At 31.1% G+C, this 12,265-nt stretch overlaps 1 protein-coding gene across 1 annotated transcript in view; it reads left to right on the top strand.

Moving 5' to 3' along the window:
- LOC111703250 (protein kinase DC2) overlaps window positions 1–10,553 on the top strand; it is a 43,710-nt gene extending 33,157 nt beyond the window's left edge. The window contains exons 5-12 of the mRNA XM_023475139.1: window positions 1,093–1,165; window positions 1,771–1,858; window positions 2,209–2,291; window positions 3,913–3,986; window positions 4,620–4,723; window positions 5,176–5,245; window positions 8,999–9,057; window positions 9,983–10,553. Coding sequence (XP_023330907.1) covers window positions 1,093–1,165; window positions 1,771–1,858; window positions 2,209–2,291; window positions 3,913–3,986; window positions 4,620–4,723; window positions 5,176–5,245; window positions 8,999–9,057; window positions 9,983–10,157 — 726 coding nt within the window. The 3' untranslated portion in view covers window positions 10,158–10,553. The remainder of the gene's footprint in view (window positions 1–1,092; window positions 1,166–1,770; window positions 1,859–2,208; window positions 2,292–3,912; window positions 3,987–4,619; window positions 4,724–5,175; window positions 5,246–8,998; window positions 9,058–9,982) is intronic.
- Window positions 10,554–12,265: the final 1,712 nt, after the last annotated feature.

Raw genomic sequence — 12,265 nt, forward strand, 5'->3', positions numbered from 1 at the left:
CAAATTTTATAACTACAAAATCCCATCTTTTTAAAAGTCCCACCGTCAATTCTATGAAGAAATTTTTTTTTAAAATTTTATCAAAAATCACCCCACCCCCCTTATTCAATTCTATAAAAAATCCTCAACACTCAAAGTTAATTTTCTATTTACTTAATATATCCAATCTGCAATTCATTGTTATAAATAATTGCAGATCACAAGTAACTAAACATAAGCTTTTTTGTTGACAGCATCTTTCTTTGTATAATCCATGTTTTTGTGCATAGCTACGTTGTTTTAAAGCTTGATATAAATCAAAATTGAAATCGAATGTCGTCTCATTGTATTGATATAATCGCCTACCACCGTAGAATATGATATAAATAATAAAGAATTATTTTCAAAACTGTCAATACAGGGTGTTCCAATAAACATGGAAATTGAAAGACGACTTGAAAGTCGTCTTTGATTTTTGATATTTAATACATAGAAAAGAAAGTATAACAATCAAGGCTGTATGTCTGACGAGTTTTTCATAAAGTGGTCTACATTTCTTGTGCCTTAAAAATTGACGAAGGTCTTAGATATTAAGACAATTTTGATTTATTAAATAAATTAAAATTTTTTTAATTTCTCCAATATCTCTGTCAATTTTGTGGTAGACCACATTTTGAAAATCTGAAGACCAAGTGTTTTCGATTTTAGATGTTTAAACTGGAAAACTCCAATAATTCTGTTCATGAAAAATGCCGCATGAAACGAAGACGATATTAAAGTCGTCACTTAATTCCCATATTTATCGGGACACCCTGCACTGTACTGTGTACATACAATAAGAACCAGAAAACTCTAGAAGAGAAGACGACTTTTAGTCTCAAGTTATGACTTTAAAAATTCCAAAAACTTGAGAGACAACATTTGTGAAGTGTTTATAATCTCATTTCACAAAATAAATGATTTTATAAGTTACTAGTAAAACTATTTCTTCACAACAACCTCAAACACACTTAATTATTGCTTTAATGTCGTCTTTCTTTTCCACAGTTTTCTGGCTTTCACTGTACAGTGTATATAAGAAGAATTTTTGTTCACAGCTAATATTATGTACAGGACCGAAGTTTCCTGTACATGCTGTTTCCGTACGTGTGCGGAGGAGAGCTTTTCTCGTATCTCAGAAGTGCAGGTACAAATCAAAAACAAAAAATTGGATGAAAAAAAATGTTAGACCTTGCTCTAAGCCCGTCGATTTTTTACGTCAATAAACAAAAATTTGGCAAAAATCTGCGACAAACTCGAATTTTCTATTCCTTATATCTTTGCAACCTGATGGTGCAAACCTCAAATATTTCAAAATTACTTTTTAGTAAACAGAATTTATAGTTTGAAAGGTCTACGACATTGGGTGTCAAAGATATAAGTATTAAGAATCTAAGATTGTGACAAAAACTCAATTCCTTTGACCCGCCATTGGTAGAATGGCATCTCCTATTCACAACGGATAAAATTAAAAACATTTCAAAGAACAAAAACCACGTCATCTTTTACATTATTGATTAAGGGTTCAAATCCTTCAGACTACAACAACAGCAAGAGAGGATTAATTCTACCAAACCTTATAAAATAGATATACGCGTAAACTATGAAATTGTGGAATATGATACAGTGGTCTTCCTAATTCACAGTTTTCTGGGTCCCCCTGCAGTTTGATAATCTTGTAATTGTTTAAATATTTGTTTCTGGGTCCCCCTGCAGGTTGATCATCTTGTAATTGTTTATATATTTGTTTAGGGAGGTTTAATTCTAGCACCACCTTCTTCTATTCTGCAGAGATAGTCAGTGCACTAGACTATCTGCATTCACTCTCCATAGTTTACAGGTTTATAGACATTTTTTTGAACCTCAAAAAAAAGGTTTTAATTTAAAAAATTGAACTATTTTATTAACTACCATTCACTTTCCATAGTTTACAGGTTTAAATACATTTATTTTTGAAGCACAAAAAAAAGTTTTTGAATAAAAAATCTATCTACATTAACTTTTCAGAGTTACCAGATTTGAATTTATTTATTTTTGAAACACAAAAATTTACTCTAGCAAAAGTTTTTTGAGTAAAACATTTTCAAGGTTCAAAATTTTCTGCCTCAACTTTTGTAAAACTGTATTTTTTTGGACAAGATAAACCTAAAGTTGTAATCTTATTATTCTAATCTAGATCTATTGTTGCAGGGATTTGAAACCGGAGAATCTGCTGCTTGATAAAGAAGGACATCTCAAGATTACAGATTTTGGATTCGCTAAACGAATTTCAGGAAACCAAAGCAGACTTTATTATTGGAAATATTTTAAAATTGATTTTCAACGTTTTTCGATTCCATGAAAATTGATGGAGATCTGATGAAAATATCCGGAAAAGAAATTTAGCTCGGGAAATATTTGGGAAAAGAAACCGAAGTTAAGATTTAAGAAAACAAACCACACTGAGGAAAAAATTCAATTAAAGAAACCAAACTTTTGAAAAAACTTAATTTAAGGAACCAAACTGATGAAAAAATCAAATTAAAAAATCAAACTGAGGGAAAAATTTAATTAAAGAAACCAAACTTTTGAAAAAACTTAATTAAAGGAACCAAACTGATGAAAAAATCAAATTAAAGAAACCAAACTGAGGAAAAAAATTAATTCAAGAAACCAATAAGTAAATATTAAAGGAAAAGAAATCAGACTGGAGAAATATTAAAGGAAAAGAAACCAGACTGGGTGAATTATTACACACACAAAAAAAATAATATTGGGTGAAATGTTAAAGAACAAAAACCAAACTTAGGAAATATTAAAGGAAAGGAAACCAAATTGAGGGAAAATTAAAGATAAACAAACCAAATAGGGTCATCTAATATTTAGAAAAAAGATTAAAGGAAAAATGGGGAAAAATTTAAATATTAGAAAATCTTATATAAAATATGGTTTCTGAATGAAAAAGGAAGATGTGCGATGAAGATATGGTAAAATATTCTAAGCAAAAGAATTCAATTCAGTTAAGATGAAAGAGTGTTTTACCTCTAGCTAGACATATCTTCATTCACTTTCATATTAAAGTACACTTACAGTCAGGGTCGCAGGGTGTATAGAATTTGTTGTGAAGTTGGGGGGATATGGGGAGAAGAAAGATAGGGAGATAAAAACATGGAGATAAGAAACAGCGATATAAGAGACGGTGAGATAAGAGACATGGAGATAAGAGACAGAGAGATAAAAGACAGGGAGATAAGCGACAGGGAGATAAGAGACAGGAGCTAATTGAGGGGGGGAAATGGGGAGAAGAAAGATAGGGAGATAAGAGACAGGGAGATAAGAGACAGGGAGATTAGAGACAGAGAGATAAGAGACGGGGAGATAAGAGACAGGGCGATAAGAGACATATAGCTTAGAGACAGGGAGATAAGAGACATATAGATATGAGACGAGGAGATAAGAGACAGAGAGAAAAGAGACGGGGAGCTAAGATACTGGGGATACGAGACAGGAAGATAAGAAAGCGACAGGGGATCAAAAGTCGGGGAGATAAGAGACAGAGAGTTAAGAAACAAGGGGAAGAGAGATAGAGAGATATGAGAAATGGATATAAAAGAAAGAGTGATAAGAGAAAGAGTGATAAGAGAAAGAGTGATAAGAGATAAGGAAGATAGGGAATACGATAGTTCACTTGAGAATTGAAATAAATTAATTTAACTACGATGAAAAGTCTCTTTCCTTCAATCTTATTTCAATGAAAGTAAAATCAAAGATTCAAGAATTGATCCTGAAAATCCAAACTTCAGTCATTACCAAAGAGAAATTTTAAATTAAATCATTCGTTTTTTTTCAGCGTATTGTTTCTCTTAATTATGTTTGTATCACAAATATAGTTTGTAAAGCCTGTGTTTGGTTTAGACCGAACCTGGACACTGTGTGGTACTCCAGAATATTTAGCTCCAGAGATTATTCAATCCAAGGGTCACAACAAGGTAGGTTTTTTAATTATTGTGGAGGGGGGGGATCTGATAACCCCCCCCCACCTCTTTCTCACATATAATTTACCCGTTTTAAACTGGTAATCAGGCTTTAGTAAAATGTTTTCGTTTGATTTAAAAAAATTTTCTTTAGAAACAATTGTTTTATTTCAGGCAATTGGCTGATGGGCCCTGGATTTTTCTTTTTTAAGCAGTTGACTTGTTTTCCCTAGATTTACTTATCTTGATTTTTTATTTCAGCCAGTGGAGTGCTGGGCCCTAGATTTACTTATCTTGTGTTTTCTTTCATTCAGTTGACTGTTGAGCCCTGGATGTACTTGTCTTGTGATCTATTTCAGGCAATTTACTTGTGAGCCCTGGGTATACTTATCTATAAAATGTTTCAGGCAGTTGACTAGTGGGCCCTGGGTTATACTTATCTATGAAATGATTCAGGCAGTTGACTGGTAGGCCCTGGGTATACTTATCTATGAAATGTTTCAGACAGTTGACTGGTGGGCCCTGGGTATACTTATCTATGAAATGTTTCAGGCAGTTGACTGGTAGGCCCTGGGTATACTTATCTATGAAATGTTTCAGACAGTTGACTGGTGGGCCCTGGGTATACTTATCTATGAAATGTTTCAGGCAGTTGACTGGTGGGCCCTGGGTATACTTATCTATGAAATGTTGGCCGGTTACCCACCATTCTTTGACGATAATCCTTTTGGAATATACGAAAAAATTCTCAGGAATAACAACAATTTCAAACTATTAACATTTTAACGTTTCATAATTGTTAAAAAACTTTATTAAACTACTTAGGCTAAATTATTCTGAAGTTTATAAAACTTTTAATTTAAAACTTTTAATTTAAAATCTAGTTTGCAAATAATACTCATTAATAAAAGAAAATAAAGTACAGTGATAACCAAAAAACTGTGGAATATGAAGTCGACATTAAAGCAATACTTAAGTGCATTTGATGTTGTTACAAAGCGAATACCTTTACTAGTGAGTTATTAAATCACTTATTACATGAAATGGGTCTGTTTATACTGCACAATTATTGTGCCTCATGTTCATTAGAATATCTAAAATCATAGATTGAGTCTAAAAGTCGACATCCTATTCCAGAGTTTTCTGGTTATAACTTTAAGAAAAAAAAATTTAAAATTGTGTGTTGAAAATGTTGTTTTTAAAGTGGAAAGATTGACTGGCCCCGGCATATTGATCCAGTAGCTAAAGATCTCATAAAAAAGCTTCTTGTTCAGGCAGACCTGATTGAAAAACATATTTTTTGAAAAAGTATTTTAAATTTAAATGGCATTGTGTTTTTTCAATGTCGCATGTATTCACAAAGCATATGTGTTCAGGGAAACAGTGTGCAAAAAATCATTAAATAATTTTTTTATTATTTTCAAAATTATTGTTTATATTTGAAAACTTTAGAATTGGATACCTTTAATCCCAATCGCTTAATCTGAATATCCAATGTAGACACTTTTAATTTCCTTCTTAATCTGCTTTTTCTTTCTTTTTCCCTCCCTGCCAATTGTTGACCAATAAGAGTTCATTCATGAAATGGCGCGCAAAATTTCAAATTTCCCGGTTCCTCTGATTGGCTGTTCTGCTTTTCAAAAACCCCACTCGATTGATTTTTTTGAGACAATCAAATTAATCTTGAAATTAATAAAAAGAGAAGATCAAGCATTGATCTCGATATTCAAAATTCTAAAGTTTTAAGCTCAGTATATACACTGTAGACACAGAGAAAATCAAAATAAATGATATTTTAAAATTATTTTAAACGTAATTTTTTTTTCATGCTAAAAACTGAATGACTGGTACAGTGATCACATTAAGAGTTATCATTAATTTTTGTGATGCATGAAATTGATTGTTAATGGGAACGGAAATATTACATAAATTATAAATATCATTAAATAGATTCTCCGAAATATTAACGTAAATCATATTTTTACTGTAAATTAAGAAAAACCTCTCTTCTAATAGAATGACGATAATGTTCATCAGAAATATAAAATTAGCGACTTCAAGAAAATAAATGTCTTAAAGTAAACATGGGAACCGAGTGACGACTGACAACTTTAAAAATGTCGGTTTCGGCGAAATGTTTTCTGAACATCTGTTAAACTTTGTTAAAACTCTTCAATTTATCATAAATGGAAACTAATGAACATGGAATTTTCCAAGTTTCTTTTACATCCATGATATATTAAACAGTCCACTATGAACACTTTCTCGCATTCGCTCCTTTTTTTAACAAAATAAATCACATCAAAATGCAAAATAAACTACGGAGAAAGTTAACGATTTTAAAAATACATTTAAAAAGAAAAATCTTTGAAAAAACGGAAGAATCTCCTTTAAAAAAACACGGAAAAATTATCTTTTTAATCGGGAAATACATTTGAAAAGAAACGTGAAATTCCAGTCCTGATGTAACGCACACCTGAGATATTAACTGTAGTAAAATGTTTAAATGCAATCCATGGTTTTAAATTGCTCAACCATGAATATGCTAAATCTGCAAACCCGTTACAGGGCGTATTGCAAATAAGTGCAAATATGGTCACGTTGATATTTTTGCATTGAATGAATGGGTAATTTTTTAAAGCTTCTGCAGTAATTTTCACCCAGAATTACAAAGCAAAAATTAAAGGTTTTGACAAAAATATGATTTATATTCAGAATTTAATAATCATAAACTTTTTTGTACTTTTTACACATTATCAAAGTTTTCTGCAATTTGTTTTATTTTTAGTGACATTTTTACCATTGACAAATAATTCTTGGCTTTTCTGTTTTTTAATGGAAAAATTAAATAACCAGAAGATTTTTAATATATTTGCTTCTCTGAACCAATCCCAAACTTTTAGAAAACTTTAGACAATTTTTACTGTAATGCTTCCATTAAACTTTATTGCAATGTTTCCCTTAATCATTACCGCAATATATCCGTTAAAACTTTATTGCAATGTTTCCTTTAATCTTTACCGCAATTTATCAGTTAAAACTGTATTGCAATGTTTCCCTAAATCTTTACCGCAATATATCCGTTAAACTTTATTGCAATGTTTCCCTTAATCTTTACCGCAATATATCCGTTAAAACTGTATTGCAATGTTTCCCTTAATCTTTACCGCAATATATCCGTTAAACTTTATTGCAATGTTTCCCTTAATCTTTACCGCAATATATCCGTTAAAACTTTATTGCAATGTTTCCCTTAATCTTTACCGCAATATATCCGTTAAAACTTTATTGCGATGTTTCACTTAATCTTTACCGCAATTTATCCGTTAAAACTTTATTGCGATGTTTCACTTAAACTTTACCGCAATATATCCGTTAAAATTTATTGCAATGTTTCCCTTAATCTTTACCGCAATATATTCGTTAAACTTTATTGTAAAGTGTGCCCTAAAATGTTATCGCAAAGTGTTCATTAAAACTGTATTGCAATCTTTCCCATAAAACTTTATCGCAATATGTTCCTTAAAACTCTTTGTAATGTAATCCTTTGAACTATATCACATCTTTTCCCTTAAACATTAACACAATGCATAACCCCTTAAACTTTATCACAATAAATCACTTAAATCTTTAATGCAAAGTGTTCCTTAAAACTTTATTGCAATCGTTTCCTTAAATCTTTAATGCAAAGTGTTCCTTAAAACTTTATTGCAATCGTTTCCTTAAATCTTTAATGTAAAGTGTTCCTTAAAACTTTATTGAAATCGTTTCCTTAAAACTTTATCGCAATATGGCCCTTAACACTTATTGTAATGTAATCCTTTGAACTTTATCACAATGTGTCTCTTAAAACTTTTTCATGATGTTTTCCTTAAAACGTTATCGCCAAGTGTTCCCTAAAATTTTATCACAAAGTGTTCCTCAACACTTTATCGCAATGTGTCCTTTTTTGCTTTATCCAAATGTTCGTTTCACTTTAACGCAATATCCCTTAAAATGTTGTTGCAAAGTTTCCCTTTAAACTTTATCCCAATATGTCACTAAAAACTTTATTGGAAAGCGTTTCTTAAATTTTGATCGCAAAGTTTTCCTTAAAACTTACGATGTGTCACATTTTGCTTTCTCGTAACGTTTGTTTTAACTATGTCGCAATGTTTCGTTTCCCTTAACACTTTCTTGCGTTGTTAATCGTTTTTTAAAACAATCGTTAAACGACCGTTTCTTGTTTCGTTTTTCAATCGCTTTCAAAAACGATCGTTTCGTTTTTGGGACAAAACGATCGTTTTTAAAAACGACACACTCGTTTTGAACTTTTAAAAAACTAATAACGATCGTTTTTGAAAACGATCGTTATTTTAAAAACGATTTGCGACCGTTTTTTATACGATTGTTTTTTTAAAAACGATTTCTTATGAAAAACGATCGTTTTTGAAAAAACAATTTTATTGACAATTATGTTAAGGATGGTTAACGAAGGGTCGTCGTTAACGATCATTAACGAAGGGTTCTCGTTAACGATCGTTAACGAAACGACGAACTTTATAAAAACGGTCGTTTTTGAAAAAAAAATTTCATGCAATTGTATTGGATGTCTGAAGTTACAAAAGTTGTGGGGAAGCTAAAACTTCTTGATATTTTCTTAAAAACTATTCAATGATAAGTACAGATGCCCTTCAGGTCAGTTTCCTCTCTTCGTTAACGATCGTTAACGAAGGTATTGTCGTTAACGAAACGACGATCGTTCTAAAAACGAACATTTTTAAAAACGATTTTTTTTTAAATCGATTGTTTTTAAAAACGACCGTTTCGTTTTCGATTTTTCGTCGTCGTTTTCATTACGAAACGATAGTTTTTCAAAAAAATAAAACCTTAACATCCCTACTTCCACAATGCCCCTTTAACATGTATCGCAATGTTTCCCTTAACAATTTCTTGCACACTGCCCCTTTAACCTGTATCGCAATGTATCCTATATTAAACTGGTCTGTATCGCAATGTATCCTATATTAAACTGGTCTGTCTAACAGGATAGAACTAAAAGACTGGGAAACATGAAGAACAGTACTGACGAGGTGAAAAGACACAGGTAAAAACAAAACATAATTTTTTTTGCATTTATCTATTAATTTTTTCATCTTGTTCTTTGTTATCCATAACAAGAAAAATATTGAAGTAAAAAGATCATTATAACAAAAAATGTCCGCCATATTTTGGGTAATATCTAGAAAATCATGTTGCCATTAATGGAATAGAGTTTTGCCACAAATTCTGATTTTCTTATCCATAAAAATTTGCAAAGTAATGTCGTAGATCTTAGATATTTCAAACTATAAAATCTGTTAGATCAAATAAAGATATAGAGATTAGATAATCTGAGTTTTTGTCTGTGGCAAAGACTCAATTCCTAGATTCCAGTATTCATTGAATATTGATTGTTCCCGTTGTTTCAAATTATCCTATATTTTAAAGAATACGGACAGTATGTTGAAGTTATCCCTATTTTTTCACCTTAAAATTTATTATTTGAAATCGTAGTTTTCTATAAAAGCGACATATGGATTTATGCAGCAGTAGAGAAAAAAGGGAAATTGTCAGAATCTAACACTTTGTCCGATGGAATAACAACGATAATCCTGCTTGTTGCTAAGATAGTGGTTTCAAGGGTACTGTTTTGAATCTCTCTAATAATGAAGTGTCTTTTTAAAATTACGTCTGCAGTTCTTGTAGAAACATATTTTAATAATGATTTTCAATTTTTTTTTTTGAAAGATAAATGACTGATAATTTTTAAAATCATAAAAAATTTACTAATCTTAGGTAAATTTCACCTTTAAAAGTTCTTTTTACTTGAATATTAAGAAAGTTGGATGTGAAGTCAATGTGCTTAACTGGTTTACTAGGAGGGAGGGAAGTGTTAAGGTGTAAAGTTTGCCAAATAATGGGAAAACTTCATGAACTCTGAACCTCTAACAATTCTAAGCTTTACAGAGTCATAAAAAAGTTTTTTTTAGATGGTTCAAGGGAGTTGACTGGGAGGAGGTGTATTACAGGAACCTCAAGCCTCCGATCGTCCCCAAAGTGGCATTCGAGGGGGACACAAGAAACTTCGACGACTACCCAGAGACGGACTGGCGCAAGGTGCCGCCCGTGTCGGAGCGGGAATTACGAATGTTCGTGGATTTTTAAATCCGTTCAAATATAGTTCGCGCCAAAAACATGAATTTTCAGTTGCTTTTGTCGTGGAAAAAAAAGTTTGTTTCCACAGTTACAAACATAACCGAGCTGAGTCAGTTTTAAACGGTTGAACTAGTTTGTATTTAACCAACCAAATCCAACATTTTCGTAAAACTGAGAGCGGTAAAAAAAGTCAGATCTGTAAAATAATCAAATAGTGTAGATAAATATGATTTTTAAAACGTGAATTCAATTAGCTTTAGCTGTTCTATTGAATTATACTTAGTATTAAAGCTGTAAAGTAGATACGCAGGCCAGGGTGTCCCCAAAAAACATAAAAATAAATTGAATGCTTGTATATCAAGTTATTCTTTAAAGAAACCGTCTCCTTATTTTCATATTTACTTTACGTCAATACTTTCTGCACCTTCACATCGTTTAATCAAATTTACAGAAGAATTTTTTGTGATATAAGTTAAACAGCTTTTTAAGTGGATAAAGATAAACATTGCATACAGTTGAAAAAAACTATGGATATGTGTCAATGCAAATAGTTTTAAAAAAGCACGATACGCGAAAATTGTACATTTTTAACAAAATGTGTAAATAAATGAACTGTATTTTCTTGAGTTTAAAACTAAATTTAGAAACATTTAAAATACTCAGGACATTTTGTCGAAGTCTAATTTTAACCCAGATTCCTACTTGATAGAAAAGACCATAAATGTGAATAAATCTACGAAAGAAAAAAAATATATCAGAAACCACAAATGAACAAAATAATTTGATTAAAACAATTTGGTTTTTAGAATAGAGAATATATTTTAATCCGCTAATTTTATCTGTGATTTTAGTCATTTTTGTTAACATTAAACTCAGTATTGCGGTTCCAACTTTAACTTCATGTATGCAGTACATAATTCCTTGTAACAGTTAATTACGTCAACTCTGTTCTGTACCCTATGTACAGTTTATCAATTTATCTGTACAAAGTTCTCATTCAAAATAAATTTATGTTCAATTTTTGAATTTACATTTGTATAAAACATCTTTCATCTCGTAAGTTAGAAAACATGAAAATGTAGAAATGTAGCAATGTAAGAGAAAAAAAATAAATGTGAATGCATAAAATGTCAAGATATCAGTAGAAATGTAGGAATGCAGGATGGAAAAAAAATAAATGTATGAAATGTCAAAATGTCTGTAGAAATGTAGGAATGTAGTAGAAAATAAAGGAAGAAAATTGAATGTATAAAATATATTTAAATATCTCCAGAAATGTAGGAATGTAAGTAGAAAATAAAGGAAGAAAATTGAATGTATAAAATATATTTAAATATCTCCAGAAATGTAGGAATGTAGTAGAAAATAAAGGAAGAAAATTGAATGTATAAAATATTTAAATGTTTCCAGAAATGTAGGAATGTAGTAGAAAATAAAGGAAGAAAATTGAATGTATAAAATATTTAAATATCTTCAGAAATGTAGGAATGTAAGTGGAAATAAAAGAATAATGAAAATGAAAATATTCTTTGATTTAACTTTGGTCTAAGTTTAAGTGGAAACGGAAAGTTAGTTTTAGAGTTTAAACATGAAACTATTCAGATGGAAAATATATATATATATATTTAAAGGGATTGAAGGCGTATTTTAACGTGACCTAACTATTTATAAAGTATTGTGTTAACAGAACAGTTACTATAGAATCCGCACTGACACGTAGTGCCGTCTGACAGGCCGGTACGTGTCATTTGAAAGTGCTCAATGCCGCAGACGTCTATGTAAAAATGTACAATGGGCAAGAAAGAAAATATTTGTTTTCCATATTTACTAAGTCTAAGTTCCAGCCTTGCTCCCTGGACCCACTGCTGTGGAGAGTTTTTTGTGCAGACAACGATGTGCACAACTTATAAAATGACCTCATCTTCTGCAGGTCGATTGATTGATTACTTGGAAATATACCACGCACCCCTGACCCTTTAGTGAAAGTAAATTCAACCTGAAGTCTGACCGTGTCAACCTTCTTGCACCGGTTAGTCCTATTGAGTGTCTGTTTTATTTAACCGATGTCCTGCCGATACGATACAAACTTGGACCGGAAAGGCTCGGAAATTCAAATG

Source organism: Eurytemora carolleeae, unplaced genomic scaffold, assembly GCF_000591075.1.
Source record: "Eurytemora carolleeae unplaced genomic scaffold, Eaff_2.0 scaffold150, whole genome shotgun sequence".
NCBI lineage: Eukaryota > Metazoa > Arthropoda > Copepoda > Calanoida > Temoridae > Eurytemora > Eurytemora carolleeae.